The 19,762-nt window shown below is 41.6% G+C and overlaps 4 protein-coding genes across 5 annotated transcripts in view, besides 1 other annotated feature; 3 read left to right on the top strand and 1 right to left on the bottom strand.

Annotated features, from left to right (window-relative positions):
- The window catches only part of dpr6 (defective proboscis extension response 6), a 164,710-nt gene that overhangs the window by 26,932 nt on the left and 118,016 nt on the right, over window positions 1-19,762 (bottom strand). The gene's annotated exons all lie outside the window — the stretch shown is intronic.
- CG42826 (uncharacterized protein) lies at window positions 11,548-13,072 on the top strand (the record flags this gene model as incomplete). The annotated part of the gene is made up of 2 exons (NM_001202150.1): window positions 11,548-11,847; window positions 11,951-13,072. The coding sequence occupies 2 exons, from the start codon at window positions 11,548-11,550 to the stop codon at window positions 13,070-13,072; spliced, it is 1,422 nt and encodes a 473-aa protein (NP_001189079.1).
- On the top strand, window positions 14,314-16,675 carry Srg2 (Sting-regulated gene 2). The gene is made up of 3 exons (NM_168396.2): window positions 14,314-14,677; window positions 15,227-15,399; window positions 15,461-16,675. The coding sequence occupies exons 1-3, from the start codon at window positions 14,428-14,430 to the stop codon at window positions 16,592-16,594; spliced, it is 1,557 nt and encodes a 518-aa protein (NP_729590.1). The 5' UTR covers window positions 14,314-14,427; the 3' UTR covers window positions 16,595-16,675.
- Window positions 15,071-15,100: a mobile genetic element.
- On the top strand, window positions 17,691-19,661 carry CG32054 (uncharacterized protein). The gene is made up of 3 exons (NM_168395.2): window positions 17,691-18,088; window positions 18,219-18,391; window positions 18,458-19,661. The coding sequence occupies exons 1-3, from the start codon at window positions 17,710-17,712 to the stop codon at window positions 19,595-19,597; spliced, it is 1,692 nt and encodes a 563-aa protein (NP_729588.1). The 5' UTR covers window positions 17,691-17,709; the 3' UTR covers window positions 19,598-19,661.

Raw genomic sequence — 19,762 nt, 5'->3', positions numbered from 1 at the left:
AAAATAGCAGAGAAGGCGTACCTACCTACCGCTCCTACTACACATTGCGCCATTGATTAATGCTCTCCATGCAGACAACATGGCGTGTGCGTAATGTGGCAATGAGATATAAATCGAAGGCAGCGCATTAATGGCCAACTATTAAACTAATCGCTTTTGTTGCTCAGCGACTGGCAATTATCCTGCGCTCACTCCCCATTTCCCCAAATCAAGTCATAAAACAAAACAAGGGGAAAAAGCAAAAAGAACGAGAAACACCGAAAAGTCCTGCCAAATGTCGATCCTGGCTGAAGGAAAATGGCAGGGCGAAAGTCCGGGACTAAAGCAATTTTACACCTGTCAGCAAATAAAACGTTGATACACAAATAGAAAAATCCGTCTAAGTAGCAAAATTATTGTTGAAGGCACAATGCGACCTGCAAAAAAAAAAAGGGACAGACGTAAAGAGGACTCGACAAAATCGCTTTTGCTTTCGTTGTTTAAGACAAATACCGCGCAGCAACAAAAGGCCAACTCATTGTTGTTGCTGTTGATTCACCTTTCTGCCACGCCCCCACTCACCCCGCATCCCTGGCCGCCTACTTCTAACGCTCGTTTTTTTCAACGCTCCTTTCTGCTAAATAAACATTTATAAAAACAGCCAAAAGTTTTTATTCGCTGATGCTGCTTCTGTTGCCACTTTCTGGACCTTTTTTCCGCCCGTCCCTCGATTTTGGCAGGGAATTTCATTTTGAATTTCAACCAAACATTTCACGGGACTTTGACGCATGGCAAAGTTTATTTCTATATAAATTTATACGCTTGCCGAGAACAGGCATATTTGATAAGTGGGTGAGTTGGTCTCAGGCAAATATCAGCATACGAAGTGTACCATATGATTATCGTTATCTCTTGGGGGGTTGGCATATAAAATATATGTGGTGATTTAGCTAGAAGCTTCACGCTCTCTAAGACACTTTGCCTAACAAGTTGTTATGCAGTTGTAATGAAAAGTCTAAAATCAGTTTAGACTATTTAAAATGTACATTATTAGATCAAGATAAGATTTTAAATAAATTAAAAATATTTTTAACACATTTCTTGTAAGGACATCCCTGCACCGCCATCATCGCGCATTAAACGTTTATTTCCGGTTTGCTCAGTGTGCTATTTGAAAATTGTTGCCGGCGCTGAAGTTGTACGAATTGGCGTGGGCTGCCAATTTGATGGGTCCGGAATGGAATGGAATAACTGAACACCAGCCGTATGATATATAAAGCCATATACTGCCGCAAGTCAAACATCTTGGCGAGAGATCTGTGTCGTCCTGAAAATGATAAGACTATGCAAGCAGTGGCGATGGCAATTGGAATAGCTATGCACCACAAACTATGCCCACACAAGTCAAAAGTCCGTGGAACAGTAGTTATGGCCAAAGTCGGGTGATGGATGGCAGCTGCATTGTTTGCTCTAAGACTTGGCCGATGACTTGGCACTGATAATGGCTTATGAATGCCAGGCAATTGCGTCATGTAAACGAGCATGGTGAGCGTGGTGGCCAGACGCATGACGCCCATTTTACCACCGCCCTTCGGCCTTTAACATGTGCCGCCCGTCGTTGTCGGGGGCGAGCCACGCCCACTGTGTGTTGCTGCAACGTTGTCGACTGCAGCAAGCTGCAAGGCGTTGAACAACATGACGCTCTGCGATAGCGATAGCGATTGCGAACTGCTTGCTCCTGCCTCTGTGCCGCCGCATGCCAGCATGCACTGCGAGAAAGGGGTGAGAAATTAATAAATTTAATTTTATTACAAATTAAAGTCAGCTATCTCTACTCTTCACTACTTACATATACTTACATATTAAGAATATTAAGGTTTAAAAATTGAACTGCAGTTCAATCAAATTGTTTGCTATAATTGAATATATATAATGAACATAACAAGCTTAACAGTAACTTAATAGTTTTTTGCTGTTTAAATACCGTGTAATTCCAGTGTAGTTGGCATACCGCCTTTGATGAGCCCAGGCCAACGGCATCAGACGAGCTATCAATGTTGTTGTTTGTGGCCCTGCAAGTGTGTGTCACTGTGTGTGTACTTTGCCAAGTTGATGTCTAATTTAACGCTATCGTAAAGTTGCCAGCGTTTGCTTTCCCACTCACTCACATCGTCAACTCACTCACTCTTACAGCCGTTACTTCGATGGCATAAGTTTATATATATGTTGTAATTCATTAGGGCTCTCAGCTAAAAGTACTAGATCTAAGCTTGTTCTAGATAACCAGTCAGACAATGAGGTCATTACTACGTCTTTAAATCACCTGTAGGTTAGAATAAATCTAAAATAATTTAAATAAATATCTACGTTTCTAGGCAATTGTTTGAAAAGCTTATGTAGGTCACCGTGTTGATATTGTCAAGCGCAGGGTATCTGTTAGCCGAGCAAACTCCTCTTGTCCGTCGTTCTCGTTCAGTGCTGTCAATGTGTCAGGCAGCCCAAAATCGAGACTCGTTCGGGAAATGGTGAAAAACACATGTAACTGCAAATCGTTATCGTCATCGCCGGTATTGTTGTTGCCACTGGTTTTTCCCCACTCACACACTCTCGCAATAACACACACACACACACACAGGCAGAGGCGGGCAGACATTGTTTCGGTAGTTAGCACATGTGTGTGAGTCCTTGTTGCAGGACGTGTAACGAGGAAGTGTAAGTAAAATGTACATAATAGTTGGCATGACTGTTCTGTTTGCCGCAGTGCCACTGACATAAGATGCAACGATCATTTGTTTGTGCAAGCCTGAAATGAAACCCATCACTTGTTGTTTGGTTTATCGAAGCGTCTGGTTCCTTAACATCAAAGTATGCCTTAATCGTAAGCAGAACAAACACGAATATAAATGCCATTTAAGTTATTACTGAAATGGTGCTTTTCGATGGCGTACAAAAGCATTCGAATTAATTGGCAATGAGATAATTGGCATGCTAATATGAATTTTAGGCTTAAGTGTTGGAATTGCATAAATAGTTACCAAATTGATGGTTCTATCTATTGTAAATGTGCGCAAAGCTATAAATCATTTAACTTCATGCTGATCTGTAAAGTGTTATTTATTTAACAATATTATCAATGGGACTCTATTCATAAGGGCTCCTAACACGTTTTTCCAAATCGGAAAATTCCCATTACCTATGACCGTTGTGATAAAGACCCTTCAGCTTATATAAACTGCGCGCATTGACCCAAGTTCCAGTCCGAAGTTGGCAAGTCAATCCATCACTCCCTAACATTCCCTTTATCGCACGAAAGTCTCAAAAATTTTGCTCCTATGCCTCGGGCAACATTTGTCATCTGCTCAATAATTGTCAACAGACAAAACAAATTTGCATGTTCAAATCTGAGTGTGAGTGTGTGTGTGCGAACTTTGCCCATGTTTGGACTAATGTCTTGCCAAGTGCCCGAAAATGTTTTTCCATTTATAAGGAAACAGACTCAATTTAATTTCCCGTTGAGTTGACAGGAGGCAGCAACAACAGCAACCCATACAAAAAGTTGCAGCCATTTGAACTATATAAATATACGTAGGCTTAGCACGGAAAAACTGTTAATCCTGCAGACAAACTGACCCAAGGTCCATTTACAGGACCCAAATTTCCCTTGACCCTTTTTTTTCGGGTTGAGCTGAACGAATCTGCATATTGCCGTGTTAATCCTACTTGGGAATTTATAAAATAAATTATTTACTTAGGTGGAGTCCAGCAGAAAAACATCACTGAAAAATAACCCAAACATCAAATGAGAGATGAAAGAAAGGTGCATAGTTTCGAGACCAATGTAAAGTGTCCTAGAGGCTTTAAGTTGAAAGGACTCCATGAGCCTGCGTAGCCAGTCCAGATCCCGCCGACGTGGCCAAAATGAATTGCACTTGATTGTGGCAGCACAGGTGGAATTGCCAGTGCAAAGTGCATCGTTAGCCAGAATTTACGTGGCACGTTAACACACGTCTGCCAAAAGCAAGCCACCTCAGCTAGCATACCCCCAAACCTTAACCCTTAGCCCGCAACCCTTAACCCTTGTCCCGCCACCTGTTCCTCGCACAATTTATGCTTGTGAATTATGAATGGAAACGGCGTCTTGGCCCTCTTTTTCGCTTTTTTTTGTGGCGAATTTATTTGATAGTCAGCTGCAGAAAATGCTCCCGCTAGCCGGTGTTTTTTACTTTTATTATTATAAATTCATATGCGTTGTCGATTAATTTTCATTTCCCCCTCATTTCTCAGGGAGGACCCCTGAGTGCCAGTGCCATTACTTATGCTGTTTTTAATTTTCTGGGTTCAATGCACGTGCCACGACCCCGAAACGAATATTTGGCATAAATACACAAACTACAATGGGAACAGTAATCTAAAAGGGACCCGAAACCGCCCATCCCGAATATTTTTGGGAACCCTTTTGGCCAGATGACGGCAGAAGTCAAAAGGGCTCGGATTATTTACCCCCTTTGAAAAGGGAGTCAGTTTAATGGAATATCCATACGTAGAATGATTTTTAGTTTGGGATCCTTAAGCAGATGAAATAGTATAGCAATAAACTTGAGCCTTATTGGATACCTAATATTACAAAGATTGTAAGTTCTTTATAGCATTTAATTTGCAGTGCATCATAAATATTTCTAGTGCTTAACTTTTGAATATATTGCTTCATAGAATATATTCCGCGAGATTAGATAGCCGATGGCCGATTTAATGCAACTCAAGCACGTGCACTCGACTGCATTAAGCAGTCAACTGTTATCAGGGAACTATGATTCGACGACACCCTTGAGTGAATCCCCTTTCCCGGCGGATAATTCAATTCTCGATGGCATCCCATTTCGGGCATCAATGTAAATGATTATACTCCAGTTATTCTCACTCCTTAGCGCCCCGAGGGCAAACATTCCTCTCGGATTCAAAGCAATTTTCCGTTTGGCTTTCCGCTTTCATTTGAGCAATCAAATAAAAATCCCAATGTAAGCCTTTTTTTTGGCAGACAATCGCAAGAGAGGCGCCTAAATTGGCAAATCCCACTTGAAATACAACAATAACCGTCTCTCCTTCATTTTTTCTAGATTTCATCTTGTCTGTGTAAATATTGCTACATTTTCTTAGGCGAATTGCCTTCTGTTTTTGGCAAGCGGCTTTTAAATGTTGTCTTTCGCAGAATTTGTGCCCCTTGAGTTATGCGATTGCTCTTCATTAGATTTATCCGAATGTATATGGTCCTTGGAGTAATATCTCACCCAGCTGGATGTATGCATTATCATATTGAGTTCCTTTTACGGCTCGACAGCAAATAAACACGCAACCAGCACCCAGGGACCTCTACACCGGCTCTTCAAATGAAAAGTCATAAAAAGGCACAAAGGATAATGCGTTTTTAATGGCAATGAGTTTGGCTTTTCAGCCTGACGCGTTTTTCGGCTTTTGACGGGTATAAAATACAAACAAAACAAGCCAAAAGCCGAATAAAAATCCTGAACAAAATGAAACAGAAAAATTTGTTAGGGATATGCAAAAGTCCGCTTTTCTCTTTTCGCTGAGTCCAAAAGTTTACGAGTTTATTTAATTAATTTTTCTTGAGAAAAAATAACCCTGTGTAGGCGTGCATTTTTGCAAGTGGCAGGAGGTTGGGCGCATCCTTTTTTTTCAGAAACCCATGCCTCTCACCATGTGTTGATTAAGCGCATTCACTTGACTTTATTAACACGGAAATAATACTGGCATAAGCTGCGGCCGGCGTCTGGCAGGATGTGCCAGGATGTGCCAGGATGTGCGGGAACAGGTCCTGAAACCACTAAGCGGTACACTGGCACGCATTCACCTTCACTCATTCATCCAGGCTGCACTCAAATATTAAATGTTTTTAATACATTTTACAGGAGACCAAAAAAAATATAGAAATATTAATACAAAATGATTATTAATATAATAATATAAAATAATATAATAATTCTAGCAATGTGATATCTTTTTCTTCTTAATATAGGGAGTTCATTTATTTTAATTACACCCATTTTTCTATAGTTAAAATTTTTGAAATTATTTTTTTAATTATATATGTATTTTATTGTTATTTTTTATAAGTGAACAAAGCCGTTAGCAGAATCTTGTAATTGTTGTATAATTATTCAAAATTACGCTGAAAAGTTGGCGTGACTCACTCACATGGCAAAACAATGCGAGTGAAAGGAGCTGCCGCTGCCCGACAGGCAATGAGTACGATGTACGTTGGCAACCCGGGCACGTGACTACTCATAAGCCATTAGCCACCGGCAGAGATGACCCGCGACAGACAGCCGCTCCTTCTGGCATTTAGTGCGCCCGTGTCCTGGACGACCCGTCTTCCGTAGCTCAACGCAACTGGCCGATGTCCTGGCCAGTTCGGATTGTCGCTGGTAATTGTTGACTAATTGAGCCGGCCAACGGAATCGAAGACCCGGCGCCGTGTCAGTGATTTAGAGCCCGCTTAGCAGTTCGGACATGTGTCGACTCTGTGGCTGCTAATGAGCTGCAAATCGTGGCCTTGCGTACGTGCACGAGTCCTTTTTGGACGCACATCTCTGCACAGGATGAAGGATGCGTAGGCGTGTCTGAAATGTCATGCACAGCGGACTGATTAACCCATTCATTTACTCAGCAAAGTTAAGGAGAACTTCTAAAGTTTTAAGAAATTATCTTGTTACTACAAGATACCATATTTACCATTCTGTAGCTAAATTGTTTGTGGGCAGCTGTAGGTATATTGTTTGAAAGTTGAGAAAACCATAACAATTAAGTGCACCAACTATACAGAAAATTCACATTTATTCAATTTTAATAAAGAAAGTAAAACCCACAGAGCGTGGAAAACTTCAACTTATTAAATATTTATAAAGTAATTAATTTCATAAGTAGGTACAAATATTTTGTCTTGATATAACTTCTCGTTCCACCAGTCAAGACTTATTAAAACTGTAATTCTATAATTTAACCACTTAGAAAGCACTTAAGTTTATCAGCGCATTCCTTCAATTTAAATCGCCAACTATTAGGGACATTTTTATTGGTTTTTCCAGGGAAAAGCATGGAAAAAACGCCATTTAAACTGAACCCGTATTTAAGTGTGCCAATGGCAATTTCGATGGGTTCTAATTTCAGTTTTAGTTGCTGTCTAGTCCGACATCGAACAAAAACGAAAAAGCCCGCAACTGTTGACCAACGACTGTTTTGGTGGCTTTTGACCGCTTTCACTTTTCGCCGCTCGCTTTTCCACTTTCCGCATTCCACTTTTGATTCGGAAGGGCAGCAGTCGGGATTGTTATGCAAATGGAACGCACTGAAAGAAAATCAATTAACTAAAGCAAACAAGGGGCGTGGCCGAACACAATGGCCCCCTGCTTCCTACTCTCCGCTGTCCTGCCATCCTGCTGTCAAACGATGTTTTCGGGTGTGGGTCTGAAAATTAATTAAACCTCATTTGATGCAATCTTTCAGCGGGCCTAATTCAGGGGTCCATTGCCAAAATTCGAATTCGAAGCAGCAGCTAGGGCAGCAGCAGCAATTAGGCCCAAAATCCACACGCGTATGGAATTCCTGTCGAAGGATATTCACAGGGAATGGTGATGTTACGTTATGTGTTTGAGTGTGTGCGTGTGTGGGTTAGTGTGTGTATGTGGCGTTATGTATATGGCATGACTGTCATTTGCTTTATGCACACGCCGAGGAAATATTCATGATTGCAGTTAACAAGGACAATTATGATTGATTTATGGCCCCTGCCACTGCTGTGGGCCATGGCCATTAGTGTGGGCCAGCTTTATGGCAGGTGTGATAAAAGTTATTATCCCAGGATACTACGCCAACTTCGAGTTTGAGTGGCTCGTTAAAAGTGAAAGCCATCGCGACAACTAAGATACGCCGCTAAATTAACATTGTAAATGTCTTGTATTCCAGCGAAAACACAAAATTTAATTAGATTAGCCATATGAGCGCGTAAAATGGTGTCTCAGCTATCAAAAGAGGCTACCAAACTCATTTACATTTTGTACATATCTCGCGTTAAGTTTATCAACCTTTATGGCCCAAAGCTTTTGTTATTGTTATTATTTGAGTTTGTTTAAATGAATCAAGTTCAGGACTTAACCAAAGATCATTGACCTCGAATTGTGCAGCATACTCGCCGCATAAATATTCATTCACTATTCACTCTCTCATTCGAGGGCTGTGAATAATTAAAATCCAAATTGTTTTCAATTATTTTGCGAAAACTATAACGTTCCATTCGGTCGGTTGTGCAATGCAGCAAATGAAATGCCCCATGGCAGGGGACAAATAAAATATACGATTGCCATCAGGACAGGTGCAACAAAAAGAAGCACTTTGCAAAAAAAAAAAATTACCAAAATTGTTTGGCACTCTCTGCAAACATAATGCAATTTTAATAGCAAACAATGTTTCGTTTAAGTTCGTACTTACATACAGGTATATTGAGGGATTTTCATTTATATACGAGTATATATAAAATCGAGCAGGACTCATAATTTGCGGCTGGCGAATCCTTTTTGGGCCCGGAAACCATGTCGTTGGCCGCAATCGATGTCGTTTATCTTCTGATTTGTTGCCAAACGAAGCAAAACAAATCACTTGCTTGAACGGACCGATCCAACAACTAAATTTCAGAGGTCCTGCCGCAAGAAACTGCAGCTTTCCAAGGCATTTTTCCGCTACTCCGGCTACATTTTTCGGTCTTCCCAGCTCCAGCTGCTGTTGCGAATGAATTGTAGCCATTTTTCAGGCATCTTTGCCAGACTCGTGACGTCGGACTCGTCGACGTTCCGCTGGAAGGGACAAAGGCAGAAAAAAAAGCTGGGAATTTGTGACGCCTCCGCCTCGTGTTAACAATGAAAGTGTGCCACGCCCCCGACCCAAACAAAAGGTACAAATGTCGCTGAAATTTATTAGCTTGCATTAAGCGACACAAGGACTCGTCGGGATATATACACCATATATTAATATAAGAGCTGTGTGTGCCGCAGCAATTGTTTTGTCTTTCTGGCTTTGGGTAAAGTGCACATTTGTTGTCTTCTTTATTTCGGGCCAGAAGTTAATCAGGATTTGTGACTCATCCTCGCACGCACCGATAAATTAATTTGTGCCCCGGTTTCCTTGACATTTTATTGAAATTTGCATAAACATAATTTCCGAGAGGCCGTCAGTAAATCTCCAGAAAAAACAAAGCACTACAAGTTGGGTAAACATGCAGTAAGAAAAACTCTATTATTTCACTACATTAACTGGGGATTTATTGCTTATGGCAGGCTGAGGGCCCGAAGGCTATGCGATTCAATGGACACGAACATCGAACATCGATGGGCCAAAGTCAAAGTTTCTGGGGAAATATTTACTGAAAAGTTGGCTAAACTTGAAGGAACCCCTTAAGCCAGCAGGTGAGGCCTTGTCCTTGGCAACACTTTTCCTTGCGCGTCCTCAACTTTCCCCTAATTGAATGGGGCTTTGTCTTGGGCCGGCTCATGTGTGTATCCTCTGCAGTCACCGCATCATAAGGCTGTCATAATATGCATTTTAAATTACGTGTGCACACGCGGCGTATGCGCAATATGACGAACAACAGCCGCCGCAAATTTCCTTGCCACACAACCAGTCTGTTTTCTCTCTCATTTTAAAAATTTCGTAGAAGCAGAGAGAATTTACTGCACGATGCGAGCCCACTTGGCTTTTGTTTCTAGCCAAGTTTATGTTATACAATTTTCGTTTCCATTTCCTCTTTTGGCACGGAGCTCGTAAATCTTTGAAAAGGCGGGCGGGAAAAAATGGAAAATTGCCCATTTTGTGTTGGGCCATAAAATGGCAACAGATCAATATAACATTTATTTATATTTTCGCCCAAGTGGTCATAAAAGTGTTGCCCCATTCGAATGATCGACGGATGGGCTTGCTCTAATTAAAATGTGGGTGAAAAATCCAGTCGATGGTAACGAGACTTCCAAGTATGCCTCGTGAATTTATCGCCTGCAGGCAGCCGGATGTGTCACTTGGCAGTTCCTACGAACTCCAAGGAAACTCCAAAGGATCTCACAGGCCTCTCTGCCCCCTTGCCAGTCGGTATTTATGTAGCGATAAAATTAAATTTATTTTAACGCCAGCCAAAGGTGTGCGCACATAGTCAAACACTATCGCCAACTTGCTAGCAAGTTCGGTTCGAAAACTATCCCTTCTTGTCCAGGAAATCGCTGGAATGGCAGGCACAAATGCCGGGAAAAGCGTCTGCGATAAAAGTTTCTGCGCCATTTTCCACCTTTCTTTATGTAGATGTGGCCGTTTGTGTTTGTGTGCGCCTGAGTGCCTGAGTATTTGTTGCCGGCTTTTTTTTTTTTTTTTGGGTATACGCACGAGTCCGGTGCTCCGGCAGTCGCAAACAGTAATGCAGCCCATAAACCAGGCGGCAAATGCAATGATATTGCCAATGGTCGTGGCCGTGTTTAATCTGCCAGCCGGAGTTAATATGCCTGCCGCAATGCAGTGGCAGACATACTGCAAATTGGAGACTGGTACTGGGTTTTCCCCATTTTCTTGCCAGTCGGCAGAAATTTTCGCTTAGCCACGAAACTGTTGCCGAAAATTGATGCAAATGTCGCCAGAACATTGTGATATAAGCTGGTAATATTCACTGGGGCAGCTAGGAATTTAAAGTTGAATGTTATCCAATTGAAAACTTAAATAGTAATTAGTAAGTTCAATACGTAAGAATTATAAATCATTACATATATCAATAATATTTTTGAGCCATAATGTTCAGATAAAAAAGGCAAGATAAGCACGTCAATTGAAATTCGGCAATCAATTAACAAATAAGCGTATTGTCAAATTATTATTTTATACCTAAGTGTACTTCACAGAATAATTAGAAAACATACTTGCATAAACAAGAGTTATTTTTTATAAAAGAAATAAACAGTTAATTAAATTTAAATAAATAATTCAAAATTGAGCTTGTTCCCGCAATCTGAAATTACTGCTCATGTGGCTTCTGTGTACAAGTAGATTGATTAGCTCTGCCCAAAAGAAATTATTTACGTAACGTTTCGTAAGCTCAGCTTTTTCGTAATGAAACCCACAAAGTTTCCTTCATCTCTGCCATAACACCCAATTAAATTCAGCAGTATGCCATTATTCTGCAAAGTGACATATCCATATCGCATCTAGCCCCAGACATGTGTGTAAACTAACCCCCAATTATTTACTACTATAAGCAAAATTTGATTAGCTATCGCTTACACTCTCCGTCGATGATTTATTTCAGCCGAAATTTTGTTAATTAAAACTCTTCACCTCACTGCGTGGAGAAGCATATTGATTTTTGCTGTTTGGATTGATGGGGTGGTGCTACTGTCGATGACTTTATGGTCACGGCCATAACCACAGTTATGTTTATGGATGTGCGGTGAGATAAGCTGATAAACGATCCCATCTCGAACCCTTATAAATAGAAGTGGATAGTTTCGACACCGCGTAAATGAATCGGAAATGTCACCCAAGAAGTGTGAGCCGCCGCCCGAGGATTCGCTTGCGACCACCGAAAAGGCCACCTTTCTTCGTTTGGGCCACAAGAACCACTCCCAATGGACCGCGCTCGGATCAGCATCCTTCATCCTAATCTCTGGAGGAATGAGTTTGGCATGGGGAGCCGGATTCGCCGTTCACTCCGCCCATCGGGATCAACTTCTGCGGACCGTGCACATGCAAATCGCCTGGTATGCAACTGCAGTGCTTGGAGCCCTTTTTGGAGCATTTTATACTCACCGACTGCCACAGCAGCCCATTTATGTGAGTATACCGGGGAAAAATATTTAAAGGGAACTTCTTAAGAAACTTTTGTTTATACATTAAGCTGATAAGCTAGTTAATATGAACACGCTTGCCATTGCAGATTTTTAGCTCCATCTTGGTTATTGCATCCGGAATACTGTTCCTGGCTTGGCCAGAGTGTCCAGGTGCCATTATAGCCGCCCGGTATCTAGATGGATTGGCCAATGGTCTGGTATTTGTTCCCGCCCTAAGTACTGTGGGTGAGATTTCTGTTAACGAGATCCGTGGACTTTTGGCCTCCACGGTGGAGCAGCTCAGCTTCAACACCGGCATCCTGTTGCAGCTAATCTACACGGCCGTGTGGCAAGTGGACTGGAACGTGGCCATTGTGGCGGATCAGGTGCATGGAGTGCTATCCATAGTCTACGGAGTTATAGCCCTGGCTTTGGCCCTAACCCTCTGTGTGGAGTCACCTGTCCACCTGTTGATGCGATCCAGTGAACAGAGGGCGTTGGTTGCCCTGAGACACCTTCAAAGGCCATATATGGTGACCAGTGAAATGCTACTGAGATTGGATGAACACAAACAGTATGTGGCCGACAACAGGGAAATGTGTTTAGGATCGAGTCTGCAGAAAGGGTATCCATCGGTTCTTAAGCTTTTGGCCCTTCGATTGTTGGGAGTCCTGTCCCTGAACTCCATCATATGCAGTGCTCTCTATGAAACCGGTAATCAGTTGGTCAGCTGCTTGTATGCATGGCCTTTTGTGGTTTTCGGGCTGCTCCGGTGGGGCGGATGCTTTTTTGCGGTGCTTTTGATGGACACCACAGGCCGTAAGAAACCGACCCTTTTCGGAATCTTTTCCACCGGAGCCTTTGCCATCGCATATGCCAACTTATTTGGCCGAACTCCTCATATGATCACCGCCCTGGTGATGCTTTTCAGTCTCCAATTCTTCGAGGGACTGGGACAATGTGCATCGGCGGTTTACCTCACTGAAGGCTTTCCTCTACTAATGAAACCACATATGGTGGCTGTGGTATACATAATGGAACAAGCCGCACGACTGCTCCTCTGTAGCTTTTTACCATCGATCGCAGAAATAACAGCATACTTTCACTCCATGGGAGCACTTTCCATGGTGTGTTTTCTTCTCGGAATCTTCTGCCTGCCCGAAACTAGACTAGTTACTTTGGCAGAAGCACAGCTCAAGTTTTCAAAGTGGTTCAACAAGGATTTTTAGGTATAAGTGGGTAGGGGGAAAATAAATGTTTATATGTAACAACAATTAAGAATGTATTTTGTTAAAGCGCATTAAAGTAGTAGTAGTTTATTTGTAATTTTTGATACGATATTTTTAATCAGGTGCGATAATGCCCAATTACATAAACTATTTGCACAGCCGCTGAGTGTTGATTGGTTGAGTGGTTTAGTATTGATCACAAACAAATGAGGATATATGTAGAAGTACAATATCCATGAGTCGAATGGACCCAAAAAAAATCTGACAGAATCTATGACCACAGTTTCAGGAAGTAAAACAAATTGAGGCCAAGCACCTGGGAATCAGGTTGGTGATTCCCGAAACAATAATCTTATCTAGACTGGTCGAAACGTGGTAATTCAGGCTAAACATTCTGGCTTATTTCTGAATTCTGAATTTGGAATATCTTCATGATATGCTTCAATACTACTGGCAGACGAAGCCGCAATAATTTTCTAAAAACAAAAAAAAAGTGACCTTGACCTTGAGCCAGAAAAAACAATACAGGTGTGCCTTTCTGGTGATTCAATAAAAGATATAATGATAAAGAAAACAAATCACGCTGATAATATACCTTATAATGACTTATTTTTTCTTAATTACTTCCTTTTTAGTATTGCCAACAAATAAAACCAAAAATAAATTCCCAGAAACAATCAATATCAGCAAATACATATTTATATGATATTATACGACAAATGTATGGCATTAAGTACTCAACAAAAGTGGGAAATAAAGGATATAAAAAAATTATACCTTATCTTTTCTTTATTTTTTCCGTTTTATCTTTTTATTAATTAAAAATTAATCCATGAACTTTAAATAGAAAATATTCTCTTAAAATTCTTATCTGAGCAATTAAACCACTTTTTAATAACTATATGGCGAGTATAAAAAGTATGAATCAGGCCTAATAACTATGATCAGTCATACCAACAGAAAAAGCAGGGGAAGACCCGTTCTCCGGTTCTTTAATTACGTCGAATGAATCAAAAGGGCTGTGATCTGTAGAGAGTTTTATATACCACATATGTACATCATAAAGTATTATTCACAAACATTGCGATAATCGTCCTTATCGGGCACGCGTATATTAAGTTTTGAAGCATTTACTGAAATAGATGCCGCCCCCTAGTGATAAGGGATTGAATCCGCACTTGATTATCAGTTGGGCAAGGCTCGATAGCAGTGCACATAAATATCATTTGGCCAGCCCCCGTATTAGCCAGTTTCAAATCGACCTCTACCGGAGCAGTTTGTCTTCGCAATAGAGTGAAATAGATATAAAGCGATCGGAAATTCAGAACGATAAGTTTGCCCCACCGCCGTTGGCCATGCAAAACGACAAGTATCCAGCGCCAATAGGCTTTTATCCACCACAAGGACAGCCGGGATATCCACAACCAGCGTCACAGCCAGGATACCCTCAGCCAGGGCAGCCGCAACACATCACACCGGCGGAGACATACGGACCACAACCACCGCCAATGCCACCGCGGGATCCACACACCAGAGTGGATCCACCAGGAGGATGCTTTCAGCGCAACCAAAAGAACAAACCTCAATCCAATGCTGTGGGCGCAGGTGAGTTCAGTTCATTAGATCGATCAGCTTAGTCACCTACTGATGAGTAGTTGTTCACCACGAGGTTAATCTAATCTCGAGTGTTGGAAGTATGAATCTTTTTCTAGAGCCCAAGTAGATTATGATGACGATGACGTAAGTGCTAGTAGCCAAGCATTCGAATTTAATTATTTTAGTACTACGATAATCGAACGGCTTATACCAGTGACTTATGTTTCCATTAAAACCATTTGTGAAGATGTTGTACAACCCTAATCGATTGAAAATACTTAGGTATATTTTTACAACTAAATAGATTCGTTAAAAATTTAATAAAAATTAGTTTCGTAGTTGTAGTTTATAAAAAAAAGTTTCGACCCGAAAAATATGTACTTTCTAGTTCAAGATCAGAACCTGTCCGTATAAACGTCGTGATCTCAGGAAGATTGTAAAGACGCCTACTTATTTTGGCCAAAACGGCAACGTGGTTATGAATATTTAACTGAAAAGATTAAAATTTGACACCAATCCTTCGACAGACTTAAATCTATATATTTGATACTCTTTCAGCTGGTCTCATCTTTATCTCTGGAGGTATGAACATAGCGTGGGCGATTGGCTTCCAAGGACCAATCTATTACCAAACCACCAAGCACAATTACATTGCCTGGTTCATAGGCGCCATTATTGGAGCTTTGGTTACGATGGCGCTGACCAACAAGGTGGCCAAAAAATATATTCTGGTAAGCGGAGGAAGCCTGTTGGCACTTTAAGTTTTTATTAATCAATTCCTTTTACGCACAGCAATTTTCTTCAGTGTTGGTGACCGTCGGTGGATTGGTTATTGCCTGCACCCACAATAATGGAGCTGGAACCACGGCAGCTTGTTACCTAGATGGTATTGCCAATGGTCTGGTATTTGCCCCATTTATGGCGTTGGTCGGAGAGATCTCGGTTCCCTATTTGAGGGGCAAGGCCAGTGCCACCTTGGAGCAATTGTGCTTTGGAACCGGTATACTTCTTCAGATCCTTTATGTGTCAAATTGGACATATTCTTCGTATATGACATACAATGATTTTACGTCCGAGAATATGAAAGGAGTGCTGAGCACAATCTACGGCGTTTTGGCCCTTATTATGGGCTCATTTTTTACCATCGAATCGCCGGTTCTAATGCTGGCCAATAACGAAGAACAGGCGGCCATTGACGCACTGCGTCGGCTACAAAAGCCTGCGGTGCTAACCGAGGAAACTTACGAGCTTCTGGCGGAGCACAAACGCTACTTGGCCTACAACAAGAATATGTCAAAGAGTGAAAGCATTTCCAAAGCGCTGCCCACCTTCATGCGACTTGCATACCTGCGCGCCCTGAATGCTATGAGCATCTCCAGCTTTGTGATCATCACTTATGTCGTTGCGATCTTAGTCTCCAATGATTTAAGAAATGCGAGCTCCTGGTACATAGGATTAGCCTTTTGCCGTTGGTTGGGATCCCTAATCCCATCCTTTTGCATGGAGTCCTTGGGCCGAAAGAAGCCTGCGGTCTTTGGCCTGCTCGTAAGCTGCGGCTTGTCGTTTGCCGTGGGTTCACAGTACAATGTATATACGTATATGAGCCAAGTGACCGTCTTGATAATGATTTTCGAGTTCTTTGCCGGTATGGCCTTCTCATCCAACTCGGCCTACCTGACGGAGGCATATCCCATGGGAGTTAAGCAACACTTTATCGGTTTAACTTTCATCACCGAAATATTTGTCTTCCTCATCATAAATGTTTGTGACTTCAATTTTGGACAAGGCTACAACTACTTCTACATCATGGGAGCCATGTACCTGGCGGGAGTGATTCTCGGAGTCCTTACACTGCCGGAGACAAGGAGGATGACCTTGCAAGGTGCCCAGGAGCAGTTCAATAAATTCGTTAACTTCCGCTTTTAATGTTCAAAGGAATTATAGATTAATAAATCTACTATTAAAGTGCAAGAGGTCTAAGGCCTCTGTATTCCTCCACATAACGATACTCACTGTTTTTTAATCATTCATAATATAAAATTATTAAGTATAAATTATTCGGCGCCCAACTTGTTTTTTCGCTTTTATATTTTTCAACCTAAGTTATAATGCTTTACAACAGCCATATAAATAGTTATTATCTTAATACTACCGTATGATAAGGTGATGAGACATTCAAAACATATTTTTGTGGAAGCGTAATAAATTTCAAGCATATTAACATTGGTAATAAAATAGAATCACAATTGGGAAGCACCTTAGAAACGTATGTTTACCTGATTAAACTGTTATAAAAACAAACCAAATCCGTTCAATGCTTCTTTTAGTGGCAATAAAACCAACGAATATGCTTTGATACGACGCTCTGCTAATATCGCCATTTGCAGCTTATCAATAACGTATTGATTTGGTATTGACTATATGGCTTTCTATTTGAAGGGAATTTCCAACGAACTGTTATTTGCTCCTATATGACAAACAATCATTACATTAAATATCATTACAATATTTTGAAAGCAAATAATTTTTTACTCCTGTTAAAGTTCAAACAATCCCAATTTTTTTAAATCTTATCTTCATATAACTTTATTTATAACTATTTAATTGGCGTTCAAATGGTTTTCCCGCCTTTTAAAATTACTATCTTACTACCGTCTAAAGTGAGAATGAAATAATTACCACCCTTTTCTCGAGGAAAGTGCCCTTTACCATCATTGCAATTAGTTGCATCGATGAAATATACATGAAATCCCCCGAAAACTGTTAAGCCCGTAGTAATGTATGATTAAACTGATTAAAAATGAGCTAAGTCCGTGGGAGGCACCTTTTAGTGGTCAATAAAATGCACGACCACGCTTTGATAAGAACCCCCGCTATTATCGCTGGCCATTTGCAGCTTATCAATAGAGAAGTGATAAGCTGTGTAGCACTCAATTATATTTTTGGTCCCATGGCAAATAGGTAATTCTACAGTTACAGACATTCCGTCAACCAGTTCGAAATTGACCATTTACTAGGACGGTCGAGCCACGAACGAAAAAATGGGAAACGACAATTTTTCACAACAGAATCCTCCGCCGATGGGTTTCGCAACTGCACCACCACAGCAGGGATATCCACGGCAAGGATATCCACATACCGAATTTCCCCAGCCAGGGTTTCCACAACCAGGACACCACCAATCGGGATATCCTCAGCCGGGACATTCGTGGAACCCTCCGCCACCACAGTTTGGATTTTCAGGGTACCCACCGCCACCTCAACAAGGATATCCCCCACAGTTTTACGGTCCACCACCAGGATACGGATTACCACAAGCAACACTACCTCCTAATCCGCCCCAGCAAACCATCACGGTAAATAACAGCTGGTACAGTCGTAATCAGAAGAACAAGCCACAATCGAATGCTGTTGGAGCAGGTGAGTCAAAGAAAAAAGATTTTTAAGTTTTGACATTTTAAAGTAATATTATATATATATGCATTGTAACTACCAAATTAAATATAGTACAATTTTACACTTAGCGAACTAACCACTGTTTAATCTCCAGCGGGTCTCATTTTCGTCTCTGGCGGTATGAATATTGCGTGGAGCATTGGATTCAGAGGAGTACTCCACTATAAAACCACTGAGCATAATTTTGCAGCCTGGTTCATTGGTGGCATTATCGGAGCTGTGATCAGCTGGTTTCTCATAAACAATGTGGCCAAGAAGTATGTCTTGGTAAGTAACATAATAAAATATAAAATACTTCAACAATTACTTCATTAACTAGACCATTGCAAACAGATCTTCAGTTCGTTTCTGGTGATGATTGGCGGAATACTGACTACCAGTACAAAGAATAGTGGCGATGCCACGTTGGCGGCTTCCTATCTGGATGGAATCGCCAATGGACTGGTGTTTGCTCCATTCATGGCCTTGGCCGGAGAGGTCTCAGTGTCTTATATGAGAGGAATGGTCTCAGCCAGCATCGAACAGATGTGCTTTGGATTGGGAATCTTTCTGCAGATCATATACACCTCCACGTGGAACTCAACGGCTTACCCTTCGTATAACTCCTTCTCGGCGGAGAATATGAAAGGAGTGCTGAGTATTATATATGGATTTTTGGCCCTGATTATAGGCTCTCTACTGTGCATCGAGTCTCCGGTAATCATGCTGGCCAAGAACAATGACGAACAGGGAGCTATTGACGCACTGAGACGACTCCAGAGGCCGTATACCTTGACCAACGAAACCTTCGAGCAGCTGGCGGAGCACAAGAAGTATTTGGCCCAGAACAAGGAACTTTCCATGGGTCAGAGCATCGGACAGGCGCTGCCCACCTTCATCCGACTCGTTTTCCTTCGCGGTCTCAATGCCATGAGCATTTCCAAATTTGTAATGATCGGCTTTGTTTATTCATTTGCCAGTCCGTATGGATATGTATCGCCTTCGGTGGGTTGGTTCATTGGATTCGGCGTTTGCCGCTGGATGGGAAACTTTATAGCCACGTTCTGCATGGAATCCTGTGGTCGCAAGAAGCCCACACTTCTAGGACTCATCGTTTGCAGTGTCATGTCCTTTGTGGTGGCAGGCCAGTTCAATATCTTTACTTATAATACCGGCAACAACATAATGTTGTTGGTCTTTGAACTGTTTGCCGGTATCGCCTTTACAGCCACATCGCCTTACCTTTCGGAGGCCTTCCCGCTGGAAGTTAAGCAGCATTTTATATCCTTTACTTTCATTGGAGAGATGCTGGTATTCTTGGTGTTGACTTTGATCAGATGGAGCTCTTCTGGCGGAGCCAACTACTTCTATGTCATGGGAGGACTCTATCTCTTTGGCTTCTTCTTTGGCCTCGTTTGCCTGCCGGAAACCAGAAGGACCACTTTAAGGGAGGCCCAGGATAAGTTCAGTAAATTCATCAGCATGGGTTTCTAGTTGGTGAAATACTTCTTTTACCGCTTTAGTCATTCCAAAGATAATAAATATTTATCGCTAAGCGAGCACTCCAGGCGTTGTACTTCCCAATCGTAATTTTCTTCAGCTATTGATATCATTTTCGAACTGTCAACAAAACAATTCTCATTGATATGTTGGACAATG

This window comes from Drosophila melanogaster, chromosome 3L (genome assembly GCF_000001215.4).
Source record: "Drosophila melanogaster chromosome 3L".
NCBI classification, from domain to species: Eukaryota; Metazoa; Arthropoda; class Insecta; order Diptera; family Drosophilidae; genus Drosophila; species Drosophila melanogaster.
The sequence above is the reverse complement of the archived record's forward strand: the minus strand, read 5'-3'. Positions and strand labels throughout refer to the sequence as shown.

Excerpts from the sequence above, each read along its gene's own strand:
- CG32054 (NM_168395.2), top strand. The coding sequence starts at position 17,710 with ATGGGAAACGACAATTTTTCACAACAGAATCCTCCGCCGATGGGTTTC. Across the intron at positions 18,089-18,218 it reads ATCGAATGCTGTTGGAGCAG|CGGGTCTCATTTTCGTCTCT; the intron begins GTGAGTCAAAGA and ends TTTAATCTCCAG. Across the intron at positions 18,392-18,457 it reads TGGCCAAGAAGTATGTCTTG|ATCTTCAGTTCGTTTCTGGT; the intron begins GTAAGTAACATA and ends CATTGCAAACAG.
- Srg2 (NM_168396.2), top strand. The coding sequence starts at position 14,428 with ATGCAAAACGACAAGTATCCAGCGCCAATAGGCTTTTATCCACCACAA. Across the intron at positions 14,678-15,226 it reads ATCCAATGCTGTGGGCGCAG|CTGGTCTCATCTTTATCTCT; the intron begins GTGAGTTCAGTT and ends ATACTCTTTCAG. Across the intron at positions 15,400-15,460 it reads TGGCCAAAAAATATATTCTG|CAATTTTCTTCAGTGTTGGT; the intron begins GTAAGCGGAGGA and ends TTTTACGCACAG.